At 53.9% G+C, this 25,468-nt stretch overlaps 1 protein-coding gene across 11 annotated transcripts; it reads left to right on the top strand.

Annotated features, from left to right (window-relative positions):
• The first annotated feature begins 834 nt into the window (after positions 1-834).
• On the top strand, positions 835-22,930 carry MED12 (mediator complex subunit 12). 11 transcript variants are annotated; one of them, XM_089904413.1, is made up of 46 exons: positions 835-1,120; positions 1,653-1,757; positions 1,965-2,156; positions 2,293-2,452; positions 3,163-3,344; positions 3,533-3,643; positions 3,989-4,243; positions 4,609-4,755; positions 4,919-5,018; positions 5,150-5,286; positions 5,514-5,645; positions 5,984-6,110; positions 6,603-6,832; positions 7,338-7,418; positions 7,550-7,720; positions 7,923-8,067; positions 8,234-8,284; positions 8,605-8,723; positions 8,913-9,056; positions 9,495-9,658; positions 9,858-9,989; positions 10,417-10,644; positions 10,822-10,966; positions 11,140-11,260; positions 11,623-11,724; positions 11,825-11,938; positions 12,190-12,365; positions 12,546-12,725; positions 13,799-13,870; positions 14,320-14,453; positions 14,622-14,783; positions 15,074-15,185; positions 15,345-15,434; positions 15,927-16,036; positions 16,269-16,404; positions 16,672-16,833; positions 17,841-18,215; positions 18,439-18,589; positions 18,745-18,950; positions 19,105-19,182; positions 19,275-19,329; positions 19,405-19,492; positions 21,410-21,641; positions 22,052-22,177; positions 22,353-22,434; positions 22,655-22,930. In XM_089904413.1, the coding sequence occupies exons 1-46, from the start codon at positions 1,022-1,024 to the stop codon at positions 22,696-22,698; spliced, it is 6,465 nt and encodes a 2,154-aa protein (XP_089760539.1). In that variant the 5' UTR covers positions 835-1,021; the 3' UTR covers positions 22,699-22,930. The 11 variants fall into 11 exon arrangements, with proteins under 11 accessions (XP_089760539.1, XP_089760538.1, XP_089760533.1 ...); XM_089904412.1 differs by having other exon boundaries at positions 11,813-11,938; XM_089904407.1 differs by having other exon boundaries at positions 11,813-11,938; positions 18,745-18,941; positions 19,275-19,492.
• Positions 22,931-25,468: the final 2,538 nt, after the last annotated feature.

The following is a 25,468-nucleotide window of genomic DNA, read 5'->3' as shown; positions in this document are numbered from 1 at the left end:
GGGCAAGCAAACTTCCACTCTCTGAAAATCAGCTTCCTCATCCACAAAATGGAGACAATAATAATCCCTAACTCATAGGAGCTTTTTGCGGATTAGAGGAGACAATGTCTGAAAAGCATCTGACACTCAGTAGGTGCCTCTTTCGATACAGCAAGGGTTCTTAACCTGGAGTTCATGGACCCTTAGGAGATATGTGAGTGAACTTCAAGAGGGGGTCTAAGAATTTCTCGGCAAAGTATCTAACATTTTGTATATCTTTACGTGCATTTTTCTGGGAAGAAGGGCCATAGCTTCCATCAGCATTTTAAAGGGACTGTGAAGCAGAAGAGGTTAAGAACCTCAGTGCTAGACCATAAAGACCTTGAGCCGACCTTTCAGGGTTTAATTGGTGCTTTCTTATGCATACATAGTTTCTAATAAAGACTAGAGCCGACCTTTAAGGGTTTAATAGGTGCTTTCTTATGCATACATAGTTTCTAATCTTCGCAACAGTCCCTTGAAGGTGTTAGTACACCCATTTTTCAGATGCAGGAACTAAGAAACAAAGAAGCGGTTTGCAAAAGGCAGAGTTTGTAAGCAACGCACAGACGATAGAGCACTTATTCTGGGCCGAGAACTGAGCGAGGCGCTGGGAATCCAGTTCCAGTCGGAGCTCAGCGCCGCGCCCGCCTCCCGCCTCGCAGGTTCATATCCCCAGCGCCTGGCTGGCGGACGTTGCAGGGATCTTGACTGAGCGAAAACGATTCTCCGGCGGCCGGGGTGGAAAAGCTCCCCACGCGCGGAGCTCCGCCCCACGCCGGGCTGGGCCCCGCCCCCGCCCCCGCTGCTGTCGGTATTGTCCGATGGTTCCCGGCGTCCCTCGGTTTCCCTCGGTAGTTTCCGGCAATGATCGAGAGTTTCTAATGTGCCCCCTTGTCTCTCGGCTGCCGTCCTCGCCACCGCCGCCCCCCTTTTCGGCTCCCTCTCCCCCTCCCCCGCGGCCGGGCCCGGCTGGCGCCTCTGGCGCTACGGGCTGGGCAAGATGGCGGCCTTCGGGATCTTGAGCTACGAACACCGGCCCCTGAAGCGGCCGCGGCTGGGGCCTCCCGATGTATACCCTCAAGATCCCAAACAGAAGGAGGTGCGTTCAGAAATCCGGGCTCCCACGGGGCCAGGGGCCAGCGATCGCCATAGGAGGAAGAACTGATGGCTCGGGGAAGGGGGGTGGGGCGGGGCGGTTCGGTGGGAGCGCAAGTCCCGAAAGGGGGAAGAGTAAAGTGGGCTGGTGTAGGAGAGTAGGACCTAGTGGGGGTGGGGGTTGGTTCCTGGGCGCGAACCGGGAGTGATGTCGGGGCCACGCTGGAGGCGCCCCCCTCTCCACACACACACACCTCAGAAAGTTGTCTGAGGCGGCTGGGTGAGCTACGGCTGCTTGCAAGCTCGCAGGGGCAGAGTGCTGTTGAGCGAGCTCTGGGGAATTGGGAATCTTAGTGAGGGCGGGGTCCAAATGAATATAAGGGCCTAGCTTTAAATCACAATCTGTTCTCCGAATCCTCCTCCTACCTTTTTCCCCCCTTGTTCCCCTCTCTTCTACCCTCCTCTCCCACCACCCCCACCCCCACTCCCACCCCCAAGGGAAAAAAAAAAGCTAAAATGTTGTTTTCCTGCCTCAGGATGAGCTAACGGCCTTGAATGTAAAACAAGGTTTCAATAACCAGCCAGCTGTCTCTGGGGATGAACATGGCAGTGCCAAGAACGTCAACTTCAATCCTGCCAAGGTGAGACAACCCTGCCAGGCTGAAGGAAAAGGCTGGAAGAATCTGAGAAGGAGCAAAGTCCCTGGGTTGGGAAGACTTAGTGGGATGACCTAAATGGCCGAGTTTTCCTTCATAACCTAATGCTACCACATTGGCATTTGCCCATCAAAGGCACGACCACTTCTTTGCCCCTTCTTCCCACCCTGAGGTGTAGTTTTCTTCCCTCAGATCAGTTCCAACTTCAGCAGCATTATTGCAGAGAAGTTACGTTGTAACACCCTCCCTGACACCGGTAGAAGGAAGCCCCAAGTGAACCAGAAGGACAACTTCTGGCTGGTAACTGCACGATCCCAGAGTGCCATTAACACCTGGTTCACCGATCTGGCTGGCACCAAGCCACTCACACAACTAGCCAAAAAGGTGAGGTACTGTTTCCTGTTCTTCAGGCCAAGGAGGGGAGCGCGGGTACCAAGTACCCTCCGATTCCCAGATGAAGCTACACGGGTGCCAGCTCATGGGGGTGAGAGAGGTCTCACTATTTGCGATATCCATCCAGGTCCCCATTTTCAGTAAGAAGGAAGAAGTGTTTGGGTACTTGGCCAAGTACACAGTGCCTGTGATGCGGGCTGCCTGGCTCATTAAGATGACCTGTGCCTACTATGCAGCGATCACAGAGACCAAGGTTAAGAAGAGACACGTCATTGACCCTTTCATGGGTGAGTAACTCCTAATACCGGAGGTCCCACCACTGATCGCTTCAAGGAGCGGTAGAGAGACCCTTGCAATTATTCTCCTTCCTCATCTGTATTCCTTGCTTCTGCTTGTATCTTGCATTCACTCAATTAGTAAGCATCAAGTATCTTGAGTATCTGCTGTGTGCATGTACTGGGCTATAAAAATGACCACTACCTAATCCCTGCCCTTAGGATGCTTATAGTCTAGTAGGGATGCTAAGGCATATGTACGAATCCCATAATTGAATATAGAAGCATAGTGTCAAAAGTGGAGGCAGAAAGTTCTTTGAGAATTCAGTGAACAAAAAGATTACTTTCTTTTGGGGACACCTGGGAAGGCTTTAGGAAGGTGGCATTTGTTTCTTTGTTTTGTTTTAATTAATTTTTTTGAAGTATAGTTGATTTACAATGTCATGTTAGTTTCTGGTGTACAATGAAGTGATTCAGTTTTACATATATATATACATATATATATACACTCTCTTGCATATTCTTTTCCATTATTGTTTATTATGGGATATTGAATATAGCTCCCTGTGCTATACAGTAGGACCTTGTTGTTGAAGGTGGCACTTGACTTGAGCCTAAGGGGATGAATAGGATTTAGAAGTATGGTGACTGGGGGTGGGGGACAGAAGGTGTTCTAAGCAAAGGGACAGTATAAAATAGCCCTTTTCCCATCTTTCCCCTAGAATGGACTCAGATCATCACCAAGTACTTATGGGAGCAGCTGCAAAAGATGGCTGAATACTACCGGCCAGGGCCTTCCGGAAGTGGGGGCTGTGGCTCTACTATAGGGCCCTTGCCCCATGATGTAGAGGTGGCAATCCGGCAGTGGGACTACAATGAGAAGCTAGCCATGTTCATGTTTCAGGTAGGAAGAAGGCATGTCGTGTGGGATGTGGGATTGAGCCTGACCTCACACTCTGCCAGCATAGAACAGAATCCGCCTGCCACCTTGCCCCACTCGTGGTTCTCTTCATTATTTCATTTACTTTCTCTGCCTCATCTCTAATAGTCCCTCGGCAAAACTAATCCTCTTCCCATCCCTTGTACCCATAGGACGGAATGCTGGACAGACATGAGTTCCTGACCTGGGTACTTGAGTGTTTTGAGAAAATCCGCCCTGGAGAGGATGAATTGCTTAAACTGCTGCTGCCCCTGCTGCTTCGAGTAAGGCCTAGGATTTGGGGGGTCTAGGGAGGATGTGAGGAGATATAAGACGTGAAAGAAATGTCCCTTGGAGAGAACTGTTTTTTGTTTGTTTGTTTGTTTTCCTAATATTTATTTATTTATTTGGTCGTGCCGGGTCTTAGTTGCGGCTCCAGGGTTCCTCAGTTGTGGCAGGCGAGCTCCTTAGTTGTGGCATGCAAACTCTTAGTTGCGGCATGCATGTGGGATCTAGTTCCCTGACCAGGGATCGAACCCAGGGCCCCTGCATTGGGAGTGCAGAGTCTTATCCACCGCGCCACCAGGGAAGTCCCCAACTGGGGGGTTTTGATCGTCGTGTCTTCACAGTACTCCGGGGAATTCGTTCAGTCTGCATACCTCTCCCGCCGCCTTGCCTACTTCTGTACGCGGAGACTGGCCCTGCAGCTGGATGGCGTGAGCAGTCACTCATCTCATGTGATGTCTGCTCAGTCAACAAGCACACTGCCCACGACCCCAGCTCCTCAGCCCCCAACTAGCAGCACACCCTCTACACCCTTTAGTGACCTGCTTATGTGCCCTCAGCACCGGCCCCTAGTTTTTGGCCTCAGCTGTATCCTTCAGGTGGGTACTAGGTGGGCCCATGGAAGTATTAAAAGGCATCTTGAGAAGACTCAGGTGCCTGTCCTGGAAAATGGGACTGGTTCTAAATTGGAGGCGAGAGTAGGCACTGAGTACTTGCTTGGAAATTGTTGGCTTCTCATTTCTGGGGTGTTAGTTCCTTTTCAGTTAGTTCCCTTCCAGGTCTAAATAGGAGGCCCAAAGTCTTTTAGGAGAGTGGATGAGGGGAGGGGCTCAGAGATGGAGTGATGCCACCTCAGGGGCTCAGAATAACTTTGGATCAGAAACTGAAGGGTTGGGTCTTATAATGGGCTGCTAGACAGGGAGCTGTGATAACTGAGTTTGACTTAGCTGTTCCTGTCTGGCAGACCATCCTCCTGTGTTGTCCTAGTGCCCTGGTTTGGCACTACTCGCTGACTGATAGCCGAATCAAGACTGGCTCACCACTTGACCACCTGCCTATTGCCCCCTCCAACCTGCCCATGCCAGAGGGCAACAGTGCCTTCACTCAGCAGGTAAGTCTGACCAATAGCCTGGTACTCCCAGGCAACTGGGATGTGAGAGGCTTAAGTTACTCTTTCAGAAATAGTGACTCGGAGTCTGCTACTATTCTTTTAGCCTGGAGCCCTGGCCTTTTTTGTATGCCTTGCTACATCCTTAAAGCCTTCCTCTTTGCAGGTCCGTGCAAAGTTGCGGGAGATTGAGCAGCAGATCAAGGAGCGAGGACAGGCCGTTGAGGTTCGCTGGTCTTTTGATAAGTGCCAAGAAGCTACTGCAGGTGGGTGCCAGAGGACAGACAGTAAGAAGGATGTTTGAGGAAAGGATGGGGACGGTAAGGACATATAGATCTGAAAGTTGGAGTACATTGGGCCTCTAGTTAAAGTCCCCTTTACCACTTTTCCTCCTCAGGCTTCACCATTGGACGGGTGCTCCATACTTTGGAAGTGCTGGACAGCCATAGTTTTGAGCGCTCTGACTTCAGCAACTCTCTTGATTCCCTCTGTAATCGAATCTTTGGATTGGGGCCTAGCAAGGATGGGCACGAGGTAATAAGCAAGAAGGGGAAGAGAAGAAGTGAAAAACAGCAAGAGCAACATTATATATGAGGGGAAGGCTTGGCAAGGCATTGAAACCAGAGGATGTCTGAAGAGACAGCCGGTCTTACTGGGCCTTGGATGTTTTAAGATGGGGCCTAGTCGCTGGGAGACTGGAACTTGGTTCTTTGTCCCCAGCTCTACCTTACTCACCCCTTTGGTCTTCCTTTGGTCTCCAGATCTCCTCAGATGATGATGCTGTGGTATCATTACTGTGTGAATGGGCTGTCAGCTGCAAGCGCTCTGGTCGTCATCGTGCGATGGTGGTAGCCAAGCTGCTGGAGAAGAGACAGGCAGAGATTGAGGCTGAGGTTAGGGGGCCCATGGGGCAGTGGCAGCTGGGGTTGGAGCCACATTGAGCTGGTAGTGGGACCAAAGTTGAAGTTGTGAGAGTGAAGAAGGGGTAGAGAATGTACAGGGAAAATTGAGGACATAAGGCAAAAGTAGAAAGGAGTGGATCGATGTCAGAGTTAGAGAAGTGACCAAGGCTGCAGCTGGGAAATGGTAAAGAAAATGGGAGTCAAGGGGGGGAGGGTAGAAGTGAAAAGCTTGGGATGGATCCAAAATAGGCAGTAGTTCAAGGATTGCACATGGACGAGTGAAGAAACAGGTAAAACCCAATCCTACAGTTTGTTCTCTCATCTTACAGCGTTGTGGAGAATCGGAAGCCGCAGATGAGAAGGGTTCCATAGCCTCTGGCTCCCTTTCTGCTCCTAGTGCTCCCATTTTCCAGGATGTCCTCCTGCAGTTTCTGGATACACAGGCTCCCATGCTGAGTATGGACCCCTGCCACCCTCTGGTTACCTCTGCCTAGACTCACCCATCCCTGTCATCAGAAAGCATATGAAGGGCCTTCTGGATATATTTCTGTCTTGAGCTCTATGCAGAATGACTTTTGGACATAATTCTAGCCTTTGCTCATCTTACAGTTTAACAGAGTAGAGAAGTAAAGAGAAGAATAAAAGGAGCATACGATCGAAGCATTTTCACGTATAAATAGCAGAGATGCTGTATTCCTTTATGAGATGGTGTGTGGGGCAGGAGTTTGGGTAACCAACCGCACTTTATCCTTCAACAGTTTTGGTTTTATTGTTGTTGTTGTTTTTGGTTTGGCTTTTGGTTTTTTGGGTTTTTTTTTTTTTGAGTCATTGCTATTCTTGCCTACTTCAGGAACCCTAGGAGCACCATGCCTTAGGTGTGTCTCTCTCTCTTTCTGCCCATCTCTTTTGTGCTCCCCTAACTCATCTTTTCTCATCCCCTCTCTCCAGCGGACCCCCGAAGTGAGAGTGAGCGAGTGGAGTTCTTTAACTTGGTACTGCTTTTCTGTGAACTGATTCGACATGATGTTTTCTCCCACAACATGTACACTTGCACCCTCATCTCCCGAGGGGACCTTGCCTTTGGAGCCCCTGGTCCCCGGCCTCCCTCTCCCTTTGATGACCCTGCCGATGACCCTGAGCGCAAAGAGGCTGAGGGCAGCAGCAGCAGCAAGCTGGAGGTGAGGGGGCTTTTCCTCGCCCTAGATCATTTCTTCTGACAGTCCCATCTTCCTGGCTCCTGGAATCCTCTGAGAATCCTTTACCTAGTGACAAGGGTAAGATTTGCTTAGTGCTTTGCAGTTTAGCAAGCACTCTTATATCAGTTTTTTTCATTGGATCCTCACAGCAGCCCTGTGAGGTATTTTTTTTTTTGGCTGTGTCGGGCGGCTTGCGGGATCTTAGTTCCCCCACCAGGTATCCAACCAGGGTCCATGGCAGTGAAAGTGCTGAGTCCTAACCACTGGACCGCCGGGGAATTCCCCCTTGTGAGGCATTCTTACCCTCATTTTAAAGCTGAAGGAAACCAAGGCCTGTGGTGTTTAAGGGACCAGTCAAGGCTTGCATCTGGAACTGGTGCTTTTCCCAATACGGTCTCCTCTCTTCGACTCCCTGGTCAACTTTTCTAGATGGTGGGGAGCAGCTCCTCGGGGCTAAAGCAGCTTCGCTTCTGTTCTCTGCCGTCAGGATCCAGGCCTCTCGGAGTCTATGGACATCGACCCTAGCTCCAGTGTGCTCTTTGAGGACATGGAGAAGCCTGATTTCTCAGTAAGTTAGATCCTGGTGTGGGAGAATCCAGCTCCTGAGGTCCTCCCGTTATGCCACTTTGGGGAGTTTCTTTGTGCCCCCTCATCCCTTTGTCTTCCTCTAAATGTTCTGCCCTTTCGCCTTTCTCTTAGTTGTTCTCCCCCACTATGCCCTGTGAGGGGAAGGGCAGTCCATCCCCTGAGAAACCAGATGTTGAGAAGGAGGTGAAGCCCCCACCCAAGGAGAAGCTAGAAGGGACCCTCGGGGTTCTTTATGACCAGCCGCGGCATGTGCAGTATGCCACGCACTTTCCCATCCCCCAGGTACCGTTCCCCAACACCTTGCGACCATCTGTTCTGAGCCCAGGTTTCTGTCCAAGGACTGTGCTGAGGGGTTGGAGCTGTTCTTAAGGGTGTGGTATGCTGGGAAGGGCTTGAGCACTGGGATGCTGAGGGGCATGGAGCATGCTTTTAAGAGGAGGGAGAGCGATCCGTGCTGGAGTCTGATGGTGCCGCTGGGATGCAGGAGGAGTCATGCAGCCATGAGTGCAACCAGCGGTTGGTCGTACTGTTTGGGGTGGGAAAGCAGCGAGATGATGCCCGCCATGCCATCAAGAAAATTACCAAGGATATCCTGAAGGTTCTGAACCGCAAAGGGACAGCGGAAACTGGTGGGTTTGAGGCACCTTAAATGGATCTCCCCCAAAAAGCGCCCTAGTCAGTCTTCCCTCCCCCAGCGTAGGGAATTCCCAGTCATGTCCCGATGTCCTGTCTCTTGGAGTCTCCTGAGAGCTCTAGTCCTTTTGAAACTTCCCCCCTCATTCCCCCCCTCTGCAGACCAGCTTGCTCCTATTGTGCCTCTGAATCCTGGAGACCTGACATTCTTAGGTACCTCACAGTAAGCCCCATACTGCCCGCCCTCCCTCTCCCTTCCCTCCCTCAACCTAGCACCTCCCTGTACGTATTCCTCTAAGGTCCACATAGTCTGTGGTCCTCCAAACCTTTGCTTCACTGTCCCCTTCCCTTCATCCCTCCCCGCCCCTTCCTTGACCCTCCCTTCCCATCTTCCCTCTTCCTTCCTTCCCTCTCTCCCTCCCTCCCTTCCTTCCCCTTGCCCCCCCCCAATAGCCTTCTCTCCATCCCCCCCCATCCCCAGTCACCTAGTTATCTTCCCTGTCCTGACTGGTCCCTTTCAACTGTCCCCTCAGGTGGGGAGGATGGGCAGAAGCGGCGGCGCAACCGGCCTGAAGCCTTCCCCACTGCCGAGGATATCTTTGCTAAGTTCCAGCACCTTTCGCATTATGACCAACACCAGGTCACAGCTCAGGTGAGGGCCTAAGTCCAGCCCCCTTCCCACATTCCGGCCTCCTTGTCCCGTTTTCCTTTCCTCCTTGTCTTTTTTCCCCCCTCAGGCAGGCTAAGCCTCCTGGTCTCATCCCCTTCCGCCATCCTTTCCTGCTTCCTTGGTTTTTCCCACCTCTCTCCATTCCTGTCTCACTCCCACTGCCCTTATTAGGTCTCCCGGAATGTTCTGGAGCAGATCACGAGCTTTGCCCTTGGCATGTCGTACCACTTGCCTCTGGTGCAGCATGTGCAGTTCATCTTCGACCTCATGGAATATTCACTCAGCATCAGTGGCCTCATCGACTTTGCCATTCAGGTGGGGAAGCTGGGGAGATGAGGGTGGAGGAAGGAGTTTGTGCTGTACAGGGTCATAAGGACAGGAGGAGGGGCTCAAGCCAGTGTCCCAGGCTATTTGGAGGGACCGAAAGACTAGTGTGGGGGGAGTGGCCCATGAGCTAAGCCAGCAGGAACAGAGACTCAAGTGCTCCCTGAGGAGACCCGAGAGATGGATTAGAGCACTGGGCACAGACTGTCCTCCCATCGTGAGGTTCATAGGATTGTATCCCGGAGACTGGTTAGATCATTGACGTGGCTTGTCGTTACTAGAATAAAGGACAGTGGGATATGGCACCAGGGCCCTTCCAGGCTGAGGCAGCTCCAGCAGGAAGGGGCTCCAGTTTTCTCACAGGAAGGCGGGTTATGTGTAATACTCAAGGCCTCTTCTCAGTTGTCAACCCCGCTCACTCTGCTCTAGCTACTGAATGAACTGAGTGTAGTTGAGGCCGAGTTGCTTCTCAAATCCTCGGATCTGGTGGGCAGCTACACCACCAGCCTGTGCCTGTGCATCGTGGCTGTCCTGCGGCACTATCACGCCTGCCTCATCCTCAACCAGGACCAGATGGCACAGGTCTTTGAGGGGTAAGCAGGGCTTCAAAATGCAGGGCCCTGGTGAATGCTGGTGGAAGTGGCCTGCGAAGAACACGTGGGGCTCTCACTGTGTGGAAGTGCGTGCCATTCAGGTGGGGAGGGAAGAGAGTATTGCCAAGGGATGGGAATCTTTGCGCCCCGGCCTGCCATTGCTTCAGGCACACCTCCCAACCTTGCCCCTTCGTGACAGGCTGTGTGGCGTAGTCAAGCATGGGATGAACCGGTCCGATGGCTCCTCCGCAGAGCGCTGTATCCTTGCTTATCTCTATGATCTGTACACCTCCTGTAGCCATTTAAAGAGCAAATTTGGGGAGCTCTTCAGGTAAGAGAGGTGGGAGGTAAGGGGTAGAGACTGGGACCTCGTCCCGTCTCCTTCCCATTACTGCCCCGCTCAGGAGCAGAGCACAGCCCAGGACCCTGCTGTCTCTGAAGGGTCATTTGGGGATGGTGTCCTCTGCGTGTTCTTGGTTCCTGAGAGTGGGCCTCCTTCCTCATCAGCCTTGCCTCCAGCCCATGTCTGCGGGGCCCACATTCCTCCTCCCTGCCTCCAGAGGCCCCTGTGCCTTCTTCTCACTGGGTTCCTTTCCTGCCCGGTCGGTCTGCTTTGTCCCATTTCCCCTTTTCTTGCCCTAAGGCCCCTTGTCCCTCACATTCTCCTTTTTTTTTTTCTTTTCTCGCCTTTCCTGACCATCCCTCTAGTTCACTAGCCCTTCCTCAACGCTGCTCTCTCCTTTCCCCCACCCCTGCAGCGACTTCTGCTCCAAGGTGAAGAACACCATCTACTGCAACGTGGAGCCGTCAGAATCCAACATGCGCTGGGCACCCGAGTTCATGATTGACACTCTGGAGAACCCTGCCGCTCACACCTTCACCTACACAGGGCTAGGCAAGAGTCTTAGTGAGAACCCTGCTAACCGCTACAGCTTTGTCTGCAATGCCCTTATGCACGTCTGTGTGGGGCACCATGATCCCGATAGGTATGGGGCGTACTGAGTGAGGAATGGGCACCACGCTCCCGCCTGATATTGGGAGGGATGAGATGCCTGGGAGGTACTGCAACCTTGGTTATGGCCGGGGTGGAGATGAAAAGTTAATGAGTCTGAGGTTTTGCCGGGAACAAGGTTTTTCCTGAGGGCATTTGTACTTTTCCCCAGGGTGAATGACATCGCAATCCTGTGTGCAGAGCTGACCGGCTATTGCAAGTCACTGAGTGCAGAGTGGCTGGGAGTGCTTAAGGCCTTGTGCTGCTCCTCTAACAATGGCACTTGTGGTTTCAACGACCTCCTCTGCAATGTAGATGTGAGACTGGGGGTGGGGGAGTGCCGGACACCGGGCATGTCCCGGGGCAGGGGTCTGCTCCCAGTAATCACAGGAGCAGAGGGACAGAGTTTTGCAGAGTGGAGGCCAAGCGCTCTGAGTAGCCGCCCTCTCTCCACACTGAGTCCTGGTGTCTGTCTGCTTTTTTCCTCCAGGTCAGTGACCTGTCTTTTCACGACTCCCTGGCCACTTTTGTTGCCATCCTCATCGCTCGGCAGTGTTTGCTCCTGGAGGATCTGATTCGCTGTGCAGCCATCCCTTCGCTCCTTAATGCTGGTGAACTACCAATCCGTAACCCCTAGAATGTCTAGACCCCCCCCAGTCTCAATACACACTGGACGGTCGCACTCTGGTTGTTCAGTGTGGGGCTCCTGGTGGCACCAGAGGCCAGTCCTGTGGTGTACCTCAGGCTGGGAGGGGCGTCTTTCTAACCCTGCATTTGCAGCCCCGATCTTTCCGGTTCCTGACCCTTCCAGGTACTCCCCTTATACTGCAGAACAGTTTGCTACCCCACCTCTCCTCCAGTGTTTTATCTCTTTTCGCCTGGCCTCAGCTTCCCTTTTAGCCCCTCACCACCTACAGATCCACATACAGTCCGCCTTCATCCTTTCCCCTCTGCTTTGTCTTCCTCTCTGTAGCTTGCAGTGAACAGGACTCTGAGCCGGGGGCCCGGCTTACCTGCCGCATCCTCCTCCACCTTTTCAAGACACCTCAACTCAATCCTTGCCAGTCGGACGGAAGTAAGTGACCTTGATCTGAGCCGGCCAGCCGTGGAAAGTGTGGCCACCCCACCCACACCGTTTCTACTTTTGCTTCCCCTGACTTCAGCTGTCTCCCCAGACAAGCCTACGGTAGGAATCCGCTCCTCCTGTGACCGCCACCTGCTGGCTGCCTCCCAGAACCGCATTGTGGATGGAGCTGTGTTTGCTGTTCTCAAGGCTGTGTTTGTACTTGGTATGGGGGTAGGAAGGGAGTGGTGCCAGAAGTGTGTATAGGGTGGAGCGCCAGCTAAACTACAAAGGACAGTCTTTCTCTCTCCTGAAGGTGGTCTCTCTGACCTTTGGGGAGGAGACGAGGGAGGGAAGTATATTTCTGTCCCATAGGGCAGGATCTGAGGAGTTGCTGCTTCTGTGGGTCCGGGGTGGGTCTCCACACAGCATTCGGATCTCACTCTGCCCTCCCTATCTCCTGCCTGTGAACCACAGGGGATGCGGAACTGAAGGGTTCAGGCTTCACTGTGACAGGAGGAACAGAAGAACTTCCAGAGGAGGAGGGAGGAGGTGGCAGTGGCGGTCGGAGGCAGGGTGGCCGCAACATCTCTGTGGAGACAGCCAGTCTGGATGTCTATGCCAAGTACGTGCTACGCAGCATCTGCCAGCAGGTCAGTCTCACCTTCCCCCCACACCTCCTAAACGCCGCTATATAATATAGTCCTGTTTCCTACCATGATCGCACCACCTCCCTGCCATACATCATGTCCCTCACCAACCCCCCAGTCCATCCCCCTTATTCCTAACCTGCTTACTGGTTGCCCCAGTCCCCCGATTCTCGGCTTCCTCAGGAATGGGTAGGAGAACGTTGCCTTAAATCGCTGTGTGAGGACAGCAATGACTTGCAAGACCCAGTGTTGAGTAGCGCCCAGGCCCAGCGCCTCATGCAGCTCATCTGCTACCCACATCGGCTGCTGGACAATGAGGATGGGGAAAACCCCCAGCGGCAACGCATTAAGCGTATTCTCCAGGTAGGCCAAAGCAATGGGGGTCTTGGAGGAAGCAGTGGGGCCTGAGCCTGGGGTGAAACGATGGGAACCTTGAGAGGAAAAGAGAGAGGGAGTGAAGTAGGAAGGCTTCACTCGAGGATGTGGGTGAAAGGTGGTGAGAGAAACAGCTCCAGCATGGGTTTCGAAGTTAAGCCAATATGGTCTAGACTGGAGAGTGAACTGTTGGGTGAGTGCACAGCTGTCTGGAGTAGGACTCTAGCTTATCAGTGGGAGGCATAGCATCTGGGAGGCCTAGTTTTTGGCCTTGTATGTTTGGCATGTTGGTCATGGCTCTGTCATGAGTAGTAATACTACCGAAGAGCTATTACTTATCGAGCGGCTGCTTCACGTGGGGTGCCATGCTCAGCACTCTACGTAGATTTTCTCATTTACTCTTTACAGCCCTGCGAAGTAGGTAAGAATATCCCTATTTGACCAGTGAGGAAACTGAGGCTTGAAGAGGTTAAGTAACTTGCCCAAGGTTCAGGAACTCACACAGCTAGGAAGTTTATGAGCCCAGTCGGCATATGAGCCCAGGTCTGCCTGTGCCCTTCCTGCCTCACCACGCTGCTGCAGACATTCATGTGACTGGAGGGTGGAAAAATAAAGCCGTTGAGGAAAAGCTAAAGGAATGAGGCCTCTTCAGCCTGGAGGAGATAATGCCAAAGAGAGATTAGCTGAGACTAGCCTTCGGGTCTGTAAAGGACTTTGAGCAGCTGGTTGGAAACAGGAGCGGCGAGCTTCAACTTCAACATCAAAGATTTAGGTTAAGCATTAAGCAGAACTTCCTGATGCTGAGGAATGTGAGGCTCTGGAACAGGAAACTGGGGAAAGATGTGAAATCTTTCCAGAACCGCTTTTAAAATAGGATAGACTTTTCAGTCATTTTGGACTATTTAGGTATGATCTTCCCTAAAGAGGGGACATAGAGGTCCCTTTCAGACCTCCAGGCATATGTGATTCAAGTTTGTGAGAGATCAGGAGCTGGCATCAGGGTGCCGAGTGGCTGGGATGACACAGTGATGACTAGCTTGTGGGTGTGGTCTCTGTCACAGAACTTGGACCAGTGGACCATGCGCCAGTCTTCCTTGGAGCTGCAGCTCATGATCAAGCAGACCCCTAACAATGTGAGTGGTGCCCAGGCCCTCTCTTTCCCATGCTTACTTCCAGCGACACATGTCAGGGAGGCGGGCCGCCATAGAAGAACCTAGGTCCTACCTTTGGGTTCTGGAGATCAGAGAGGATGGGAAGATGGCGGACGTTTGGAGCCGATGATAAGGCACATGGGTTGGGATTGTTGGGGCTCTGAGCTGTGGGCAAGGTTGGTGGCGGTGGCCATAGAGGCTGTTTCTCTGGTCACAGCTGTAAGGAGGTATGTAAAGGAGAAGACAGTGGGGCATTGGAGAGATACTGCGAGGTGCTGGAGGACACGACACCCAGCAGAGTTGTGTCCGTTACCCTCCTATCAACCTCCATGGATGCCTTCCTATGTCCTCATCTCCCAGCTCTCCTACCATCTCTTTGCCTTTGCCGCCAGCTACCTATTTAGCACCCCTGTGCCCTTCATCCTCCTCAGGAGATGAACTCCCTCTTAGAGAACATCGCCAAGGCCACAATCGAGGTTTTCCAACAGTCTGCAGAGACAGGGTCGTCTTCTGGAAACACTGCAAGCAACATGCCCAGCAGCAGCAAGACCAAGCCCGTGCTCAGGTTGGGTAGAAACGTGTTAGGACCCATCCCCTTCTGAGTTTTCTCCTCTGGTAGTGTAAATGATTTCAGCCACCTGGAGATGCCAGGCATGTCCATCAGGAAAGGAGAGGATGGGTTGTTCCAACCTTGCCCGGCTCCTCTGTAACCCTGTGCGTGCCATCTCTCCAGCTCCCTAGAGCGCTCTGGTGTATGGCTGGTGGCTCCTCTCATTGCCAAACTGCCCACCTCAGTCCAGGGGCATGTGTTAAAGGCTGCTGGGGAAGAATTGGAGAAGGGCCAGCACCTGGGTTCCTCTTCGCGCAAAGAACGCGATCGACAAAAGCAAAAGAGGTAAAGCGGCTACGAGGGGGCCGGGATTGAGGGGTAGAAAGGAGAGGAGGCATACCCAGGGAAGAAGAAAAGTTGGGGCAAAGAGGTGAGGATCAAAATCGGAAAAATGGACAGAGGATAAGAGTGATAGTTGAGCAAGAGGCTAGATCTTTTTATTTTATTTTATTTTTTTTGAAGGAGGCTAGATCTTAAAAGAGTAGAGTCTGGGGCTCAGAGGAATGAGGTTGCAAGTCGCCTGACCTACAACCCACAGTCCTGTACTTTTCTTTTTCTTTTCCTCCCATCTCTAGCATGTCCCTGTTGAGCCAGCAGCCCTTCTTATCCCTGGTGCTGACGTGTCTGAAGGGTCAGGACGAGCAGCGCGAGGGACTCCTTACCTCCCTCTACAGCCAGGTCCACCAGGTACAGGTCTCCGGGCCCTGGAGCCGGGCAGGAGGGCAGAGAAGGATGCAGCCAAGAGGCCACTGAATCTTCAGTGTTTTCTGACAAGAACACCCTGGGTGCTTTGGCATGGAAACGAGAAGACCCCTGAGCTGTGTGTTGTACTTGTTTTTATCTTAGATTGTGAATAATTGGAGAGATGACCAGTACTTAGACGATTGCAAGCCAAAGCAGCTAATGCATGAGGCGCTCAAACTGCGGCTCAACCTGGTGAGAGAGGGAGCTGGGGAGAAGAAGGAGAGGGGTGGGGCTAGGACTGCAGACAAAGAAGCCCCAGCCCAGGGAGGCGAGGGTGAGGATGGAGGGCCCAGGCTCTTCTGGGTCTTCACGTATTAGCCCAGCTCTCCTAAAGGACGCAGGACCTGAAAGTGGTTAAGGAGACTGGATCCTTGCAGGGAACCTGCCTCAGTATCCTAGATTCTGGCTGGGCCCGAGAAGCCCTAGACGTCTATTGTGAAATGTTGAATGAGACCCTGGACATCCTTTGGTCCAACTCCATCATTTTATAAGTAAGGAGACCAAGGCCGAGAGATGTCAAGAATTAAGTCGTTGGCCTGAGATCATGTAGCAAATCATAGGTACAACTGGAACATTGACCTCAGGTGTCCCGAGACACATCCAGCCCAGGTTCTAATCTAAGCTTTCCTTAAATGCTGCACTCCGCCCCTGAGCCATCTGACTGACTTGTTGTGGCCCTGGCAGGTGGGGGGCATGTTTGACACGGTGCAGCGCAGCACCCAGCAGACCACGGAGTGGGCTGTGCTCCTCCTGGAGATCATCATCAGCGGCACTGTCGACATGCAGTCCAACAAGTAAAGCATCCCCATCCCCTCCCTCCAGTTTTGTACCCGAGAGGATCCCCTTCCCTGACACCAGGTGCACGACCCGCCGCAATCGGTGTGGCTCATACTGCGGACTCTGCGGTCCGGGGTTCCCCACACGGTTTTGGTGCCCGCTCCCTGCTCGTGTCCAACCCGGCTGTCTCTGTCTGTCTGAAACTCTTTCTCCTCTGGTTTCGCCCCCGCCCCCGGCTTCCTGCCACAGTGAGCTCTTCACCACCGTCTTGGACATGCTGAGCGTGCTCATCAATGGGACCCTAGCTGCGGACATGTCCAGCATCTCCCAGGGCAGCATGGAGGAAAACAAACGTGCCTACATGAACCTGGTGAAGAAGCTGCGGGTGAGAGGAGGGGGCGAGGGCGAGGCCTAGAGGCCTGGGGTCTCAGCCCCCTATTCCCTGACCTTGCGTTTGCGGTCCAGCCTCAGTGGCATCATCCTGCCCAGAGCCCCCTACCTTTCCCTTTCACGTCCGTGTTTTCTTTGTTATTCATATGGTAAGGATTTACCGAGTGTCTTCTTCCTGCTAGCTTCTGTGCTGTCCCCTGAGACTTCCCGTCCCTCTTTTCCTGTGTCCTTGAACTCTTGTCCTGTCTTTCTGTGCCTGCAGAAGGAGTTGGGGGAGCGCCAGTCAGACAGTCTGGAAAAAGTTCGCCAGCTGCTGCCACTGCCCAAGCAGACCCGAGATGTCATCACATGTGAGCCGCAGGGCTCCCTTATCGACACCAAAGGCAACAAGATCGCCGGCTTCGACTCCATCTTCAAGAAGGAGGCATGTTCCATTATCTTCCCATCCCCTGCTCCCCGCTCCCCACCTTTGTTCCCCTTTGGGTCAGAGCCTCCCCTGCATTAACCTCTGTAGCTGCAACAGGTTTATAAGGCTCTGTGGGCGAGAGCCATCCCTGGGGTGTTGAGCTAATCACTTAATTTTCCTCACATTTCTTCTTCCCATCTTGGGAGTCTCCCTCTCTTTCCTTGGTCTCTCCCTTCACCCCTCTGCACCTCCCATCACCCCCACCCACCTTTATACGTACCACCCATTTCTCAGCACCCTACCCTCCTCTTTCCTCTGCCCCACCTGCCTCCCATACTGCTCCACCCCGGCCTGCACCCCTTTTATCCCTGCATCTGTCTCCCCCCGACCCTGTCAACCCATCTCTGCACAGTTTTCTCTGTCCCCTCTCTTTGTCAGTTACAGTATTTGTTGAGTAACCATAATCATTGTGTGAGTAGAGGGAGAGGAGAAAGAGAAGGCGGAGTTCAAAAGCCAAAGTCCGACCCGTTCATATAGCCATACTCTTCGTTCTTTTCCTGGCTCAGTGTGTCTCTGTCTGTCTTTCTGCCTGTCTTTGTCTCTCTCTCTCTCTCTCTCTCTCTCTCTCTCTCTCTGCCTGTCTCTCTCTTCCTGTTTTTCTCTCTTTCTCTGTCTCTCTCTCTGCCTGTTTTCAGTCTCTCACTGCCTTTTCTTTCTCGACCTTCCTGTTTCTGTATCTGTCTTCCTCTGTCAGTGTCTGTCTCTGTCTCTGTCTCCCTCTGCTCCCCGCCATCTCCTCTTAACTCTCTCTCCCCTGTGTGTGTGTGTGTGTGTGTGTGTGTGTGTGTTTCCGTGTGTCCGTGTGTCTTCCTTTCACCATCTTCCCTGAATCTACCCATGACTTTCTTTTTCTTTTATTGCCAACAGATACTTTTCCCTCTCCTCCAAGTCCTCAAGTTTTCCAAGTCTTCTGTCTTCTGTTTTCCAAGTCTCAACAGCTCACTGTTTCTCATTTTCCGGAGCAGGGTCTACAGGTTTCCACCAAACAAAAGATCTCCCCCTGGGATCTTTTTGAAGGCTTGAAGCCATCAGCACCACTGTCTTGGGGCTGGTTTGGAACAGTCCGGGTGGACCGGCGCGTGGCCCGCGGAGAGGAGCAGCAGCGGCTGCTGCTGTACCACACGCACCTGAGGCCCCGGCCCCGCGCCTATTACCTGGAGCCACTGCCGCTGCCGCCGGAAGATGAGGAGCCCCCAGCCCCCGCCCTGCTGGAGCCCGAGAAAAAGGCTCCAGAGCCCCCCAAAACTGACAAACCTGGGGCCGCTCCCCCCAGCACTGAGGAACGCAAGAAGAAGTCCACCAAGGGCAAGAAACGCAGCCAGCCGGCCGCCAAGACAGAGGTGAGCGCCGCTGCCACCTCGCCACAGCCCCGTCATGCCCCTTCCCCAGCCCCTCTCTCTTCCGGATGCTGTCGAGCGACTGGTTTGTGGGAGGGCTGGGGGCATCTGGGGAAGGGGTACCTTTAGAATTAGAACAGGGAACCACGTACATCCAGCTCCTGTTCCCCCCTCCTACCCCACCTGACCCCAGCCCTCTCCCCTTCCTCCTGTGCCGTTCACACAGGACTATGGAATGGGCCCAGGCCGGAGTGGCCCCTATGGAGTGACAGTGCCTCCGGACCTCCTGCACCACACCAACCCTGGCTCCATATCCCACCTTAGCTACAGGCAGGGCTCCATAGGCCTCTACACCCAGAACCAGCCACTGCCGGCAGGTGAGTGCCAGCTACTAGGCACGAGGGACTGACCCGAACATGCCTTCCGCCTGAGGGGCGATGCCACTCCTCCCAGGAGCTGTGGATGCCCGGGGCGCTGAGCAGGGCGCAGAGGGACGAAGAGCCTAAAGAGGTCAGCCTGCTCCCCTTTCCAGGTGGCCCCCGTGTGGACCCGTACCGCCCTGTGCGGTTACCGATGCAGAAGCTGCCGACCCGACCACCTTACCCTGGAGTGCTGCCCACCACCATGACTGGCGTCATGGGACTGGAACCCTCCTCCTACAAGACGTCTGTGTACCGACAGCAGCAGCCTGCGGTGCCCCAGGGACAGCGCCTTCGCCAACAGCTCCAGGCAAAGATAGTGAGAGGGGCCGTAGGGAGGGCCGTCAGGGAGAGGGGCTTTTGAGGGTCACAGGGATTGGGATCTTCACAAGGACACACAGAGTAGGAGATACAAGAAACGAGGTGGCAGAAAGCCCTTCCTGAGTTTGAGTTTGTCTCCTTTTTCCCTCTAGCAGAGTCAGGGGATGTTGGGACAGTCATCTGTCCATCAGATGACTCCCAGCTCTTCCTACGGCTTGCAGACCTCCCAGGTAAGGGCTCGAGATGGTGAGAATCAGGGAGCTTGAGGCAGGCTGCGCTGCACAGTCTTGGCCCTGACTCCGTCTCTCTTCCTTCCCTCCAGGGCTATACTCCTTACGTTTCTCATGTGGGATTGCAGCAACACACAGGCCCCGCAGGTACCATGGTGCCCCCCAGCTACTCCAGCCAGCCTTATCAGAGCACCCACTCTTCTACCAATCCTACTCTTGTAGATCCTACCCGCCATCTGCAGCAGCGGCCCAGTGGCTATGTGCACCAGCAGGCCCCAACCTACGGACACGGGCTGACCTCTACTCAAAGGTACCCAAGGGAGCCAGGGGTCGTGAAGACACACTGAGGCTTTCAATTTGGGAAAACCTGGGCCTGGAGGTGATGGGACTAGTCAGAGCTTTTGGAGGCATCAAGAACACTTATCTGGCCACCTGGCCTGTCGCCACAAAATGCCGGAGCTGGAAGGGACCCTGGCGGCCAGTGTTCTCACACCTGCTTCCCAACATTTCTTCGAGGACCAAAGAGGGGAAATCATTTATATATGACTATGAAAAGGAAAGATCGGGGGTTCATAGATGCAGTGTGTGGTAAGGAGTCATCCAGCCACTATTAGAGCAGTTTAGTGCTGGAATGGACCAGCGAACACATTCTCCCACCATGCTGAACGTCAGTCAGGCCTTAGTTAAGACTTTGGAGTCATGGCTTGAGGCTCTGCAGCTTAGGGTTGAGAACATTGCAGGGTGGACCAGAAGAAAAGTCCCTTACTTAGACGTGCCTTAGGCCCGCTGTGTGGCCAGCACTATGCTAGGACCAGGTGGGGTGAGGAAAGCTATTTGAAAAAAAATACAAAGTCCCTCACCACAGAGAATTTCTACTATACCTGGGGAGAGGAGACTTACTCAGAAGAACACTTAGGGAACACAGTGTTGAAAGATATAATCAGCTGTGCAGTTGGGTGCCGTGAAGTAAGTGGGAATTCAGGAAGAGTGCGGGATGATATCACCGTGGGCCTGAGTCATCAGAGAAAGTTCCGTGAAGGAGGTCAGACTTGAGTTGGCCTTTGAAGCATAGCTGTGATTTGGATTTGCGGGGAGGAGGAGAAGGAGGGGGATCCCAGGTAGAGGACGTAGCATGAACAAAGACATGGGGACCCGAGTGAGTAGGGTGGCTGGGAGGACAGGAAGGAGAAGAGCTTGGCTGGAATGTAAGACATGTGCCAGGGAAGGAGTAGGGATAGGCTGGGAGTGTGCAGGTTGAGAGAGAGCCTTGAACGTTCGGTGAGGGATTGAGACACAATCCCAGAAAGCACTCTCTTTTTTTAACAAATTTATTTATATTTTATTTATTTTTGGCTGCGTTGGGTCTTTGTTGCTGTGCGCGGGCTTTTCTAGTTGCGGCGAGCGGGGGCTACTCTTCGTTGCGGTGCGGGGGCTTCTCATTGCAGTGGCTTCTCTTGTTGCAGAGCACGGACTCTAGGCATGCTGGCTTCAGGAGTTGCGGCACATAGGCTCAGCAGTTGTGGCTCGTGGGCTCTAGAGCGCAGGCTCGGTAGTTGTGGCGCACGGGCTTAGTTGCTTCGCGGCCTGTGGGATCTTCCCGGACCAGGAATCGAACCCGTGATCCCTGCATTGGCAGGCGGATTCTTAACCACTGCACCACCAGGGAAGTCCCCAGAAAGTACTCTTTTGATCAGGAAAGTGATGTGATGATTTGGGCGTGTTGAGAGATTAACGTGGAATTCATGGAGAGGATGCGTACGGAAGGTGACAGAAGACTTGAGACGGGCCCAGCCAGTAGCCTGTTGCAGCGAAGTACAGGTTGGGGTCAGAAAGGTGTAAGGAGCAATAGAACACAACAGTCTTCAAGACCCTGACGTGTTACTGGGGACCAACAACAGTGATATGCAGAACCACCTCAGTGGTGTCTATGGAATGCCTAGCTTGTGCTGAGACTGTGTTTCATTTTCATAAGAGAAAACCAGCTACAACAGAATTGAAAAATTCCTAACCACGAAGGTTAGGAGACACTAAAATGGGGTGTTGTCTTTGCCCCTCATTCCCCAACCTAGAAATCTGTCAGAAGCCAAAAAGGCTCTTCTGGTTGGTGACAGGAGGAGTGGATGAAATGGCCTGTTGACGTTTCTTTGGGGTCAGGGACCTGGGGCTCATCTGCACCCCCGTCTCCCACAGCCCGTGCCTTGATCTCTGCGCCTCCTTGTCTTTGTAGGTTTTCCCACCAGACACTGCAGCAGACACCCATGATAGGCACTATGACCCCACTGGGCGCCCAGGGTGTCCAGGCTGGCGTCCGGTCGGCTTCCATCCTGCCTGAGCAGCAGCAGCAGCAGCAGCAGCAGCAGCAGCAGCAGCAGCAGCAGCAACAGCAGCAGCAGCAGCAGCAGCAGCAGCAGCAGCAACAGTACCACATCCGGCAGCAGCAGCAGCAGCAGATCCTGCGGGTAAGGCCCTAGGATGTTCGTCTGGGACCTGGGAGCCCGAGGAGGAGGGGGAGGAGGACGAAGGGGACTGGGAGTGGGAGAGGAGGAGGGGGAGGAGAGGCACAGGCTCTCCCAGGTGGTTTTCAGCACTGAATGAGGCAGTGTAAGGGCGTACTCCGGCAGGGCAGCTGGCACGTAGTGGGGGCTTAAGAAGCCAGTTCCTTCCCTCCCCCTTTTTCCGGGGGTCCTGGTGGGAGAGAGTTGGGGGTCATCTGCTTGGCGCTCCACATTTGATTTTCTCTGCAGCTCTCCGAGCGGGGAGGGCAGCGGACCCGGAGTTCCCACCCTGTGCTTCTTCCCCCATCCCCATCCCTCCACCACTGAGGTTCAGCCACTCGCTCTCCTTAGACAGATCTCTTCTGTCTTCACAGCAGCAGCAGCAGCAGCAGCAGCAGCAGCAGCAGCAGCAGCAGCAACAGCAGCAGCAGCAGCAGCAGCAGCAGCAGCAGCAGCAGCAGGCAGCTCCTCCCCAGCCCCAGCCCCAGTCCCAGCCCCAGGTAGCTGCTGGACTCCAGCCCCGGGCTCTGGGACAGCGGCCCAGGCTGGGGACAGTGTGCAGCCATGGCGAGGCGGGAGGCAAGGCAGGGCCCTCCTCCGAGAGCTGGGGACATGAGGACGGGGAAGGAAGGGGAAGGTTCGAGTTCAGTCTTCCCCTTCCCATTTTCACCTCAGTTCCAGCGCCAGGGGCTTCAGCAGACCCAGCAACAACAGCAGACAGCAGCTTTGGTCCGGCAGCTCCAACAACAGCTCTCCAGTAAGCCCGCCTTTCTTCCCAAGGAGAGCCCCACAGAATAACTGGGGGGCCGGCGGGGCGGGGAAGGCCAAAGTAGCTGAGGTGATTGCTTCAGGCCCCGGTTGTAAGGGGAAGCGTTGCCTTCCATCCCTTCCCTCGGCGCCTGAATGGCTCTCCTCAATGCAGACCGCCGCCACCTCTGCTCGGCCTCCCACCCCTGATAATCTCTGGTTTTTCACAGATACCCAGCCACAGCCCAGTACCAACATATTTGGACGCTACTGAGCCACCTGGAAGAACTGCTTGTGCACTGGATGGGGCCCCACCCTTTCCTCTTAATTCCCAGTCCCCTTCCTGGGCTAGCACCAGTAGTGGTTGGGGCTCTTCCCTCAGGCTCCATTTTTAATGAGTTTTTAGTATTTTTGTTAATGTGAGGCATTGAGCTGTTGGGTTTTGTATATTATTTATATAGAGACCCCAGAGCTGTTGCACCCAATACACAGAGCTTCTTTGCAAAGGGAGTGTGTGAGTCTGCATGTCCGGGAAGGGCGGGCTCTCGGAAGGGTGCGGGCCGGACCAGCAAGTCAGCACCTTCATTCTGTTCAGATCATCTCCCCTGTTTACCTTCCACCCCCTAAATTTCTGAATTCTAATTGGCTTACTACCCTCTCTTTTCTCCAACCTGGCAACGTGTTAAGGGTTGGGGCCTTAGTCTCTCAGTAAGGGCGGTTCACCTTCTCAGCTAGATGGTGCGGCTTCTGTATAGTTTGTCTCCATGGGAGGATACACCGCTGGGATTGGTGGGGGGCCGCTGGGCCAGAGGAAAAGTCACTGGAACCTGATTCTCCTTCCACCCATCCCACATGCTGGGTCTTGAACAAGCTTCGGGGTGGGGGGTGACAGACACTGCTTACCCTTTTTGCCACCTTCTGTGGTCCCCCTAACGTTCCAAGTGATATCCTAGATAGAGAACTTCCCTGAGTCACATTTCTGGGATGAAACATTGCCCTCCATTGGCAAGTGTCGCCACCACATAGGTGGTGGAAGGACAGTATGGTTCTAGGAGGAAGAGAAACCAGCAAAAGGAAGCACCCTTTTCTCTCTCTGCTCTGTTGCTGGAACTGCTTGTTTTCACACGACCCACCTTGGCAGTTACCCAGTGTGACCTGCTCACTCCCATTTTACAGTAGAGAAAACTCAAAACTGTTGCTCCAGGGTCACGTTTGGAACTGCAGTGGGGCCATTCTCAGCCCCCTTGCCTTCAGGTTTGGGGCCCTAGATCTAAGGCTATCCAGTAGAGCCAACTGGTTTACTACCGTGGAGTCTTCTGGTATGCCCAGGCTGGAGCTGGAAGAGCGCTGGCCCCAGCCTCATGGGTGGGTGATACCAGATGATCTGACAACTTCAGGATACCCTCCAGGTCGTAGTTGCACTCTATTACTGGGAAGTGTCAAGTGTGCTGGTAAAACCAGGAGCACCAGTCGATACCCAAGTTACAAAAAAAAAAAAAAAAATTCCCTCTTTGAGGTCCATGAAGCCCTTGCTCAGATGGGACTTACCAAGTTTTAAGAGTTGTGTACACAAGGAGTGGAACTCCCCGACAGGGTAAAGTTGCACATGATTAAAGCTTTCTTCTGCCCTGTCCTATCCTGACGGAAACATTCTGAGGCGCTATAGGGGTAGAGGCTTTGCTGGGATAAGGGACACTCAGAGGGGCTTGGGGTGGGGGGCTACTGAAACTGGACAGGTGCACCACACACAGAAACACAAGACACAAAGACAGCCAGATCTGGAGGAGAGAGACTGAAATGGTCCGACAACTGGCACGCTGACAGCCGGAGTGTGACATGCCCCAGCAGAAAGGAACAGCATTGACCTTTGGGAAAGTGACAGGATGAGGGCAAAGTGCCCCTCCCCCCCCCCACACCTCCTGGTTGCTGCTTGAGTGGTGCTGGTGCTGAGGAGAGGTGAGGGATGCCAAGTGAGGTGGAGGTGGGTCTTCGTGGAGTGTGACTGGGGACTCCTGCAGGCAGTGCCTCAGTTTCTCCCTTTGTTTCAAGGTCTCAAGCTTTGCAGGTTAAGTTTGGACTAGCTCCCCCGGAAGATCACCTGACTGTGACTTGAGGGGTGTGAGAGAGAGAGGGTGGGGAGAGAGCTTGAGGAGAGCGTGCTTGAGCCTGGGAGGAATTGGGCCATGCCCCAGGACTTGAGCCATCTCTGGCACAAAAGGAGTTAATGGCAGGGACCGCGCCCCCCCGTGTCCGGGCACGCGCAGCGCGCCCCCTCGGTGCGCGGGCACAGCAGCCAGGCTGCCGGAGAGCAGATCTCGGGGATTCGGGTGCGGAGCCCTTGGCCTGGAGGCGATATGGGTGGTCCGTGGCCCGGTTCAGTCGCTCGCAACAGCCCGGGGAACAGGTGAGGCCGCCTGCCCCGGTCTCTCATCCTCTAGCTGCCCATACCTTGCCCTGATCCTATCCCCCCCCCAATCCTGGGGTGCTCCACTTCCCAGCCAGTGCTCCCCATCCATCTCAACCCCACGTTCTCCATCAGCACCCCTGACCCCCCAATCCTCCCCTGCTTTTCTCCTCCACCTCCTCCCTGAATCCCGCACCCTTATCATCCTCCCGCCCATGGTCCCTCTATTTCCACAGCCCGGCCCGCATGCTCATCAAAATATCCCTCCTGAAGGCCCCCAGCCCCATTCCTGTATAGTACATTGCCAGTCCCCCCTCCCCCGCAGTGCAGCCCCATCTCTCTTCCATCATAGCATCTCACAGCCAGGCTCCCTCCCCCACTCTCTGCAGCCCCCCCCCAATGGAGGCCTTTATCCTATCCTCCCCCATTCCAATGCAGCTCCGTCCCCCAATACCATTCCGAACCCGCATAGCCCCCAATACTGCAGTTCTTGACACCAGTCCATTCCTGCACAATGCCCATGCCCCTAGCCCAATACTGCTCCAGCCCAGAAAGTACCCCCAGATGCCATTCTAATCCCCGGCATTGCCGCCTCCCCTTGTCTTCTCCCAAATTGCAAGTTGGACCAGGATGGAGATCT

Source organism: Delphinapterus leucas, chromosome X (assembly GCF_059928025.1).
Source record: "Delphinapterus leucas isolate spDelLeu-1000000601 "Yukka" chromosome X, BTC_Dleu_Yukka2, whole genome shotgun sequence".
Taxonomy (NCBI): Eukaryota; Metazoa; Chordata; class Mammalia; order Artiodactyla; family Monodontidae; genus Delphinapterus; species Delphinapterus leucas.
This window is presented reverse-complemented; position numbering and strand designations above follow the sequence as displayed.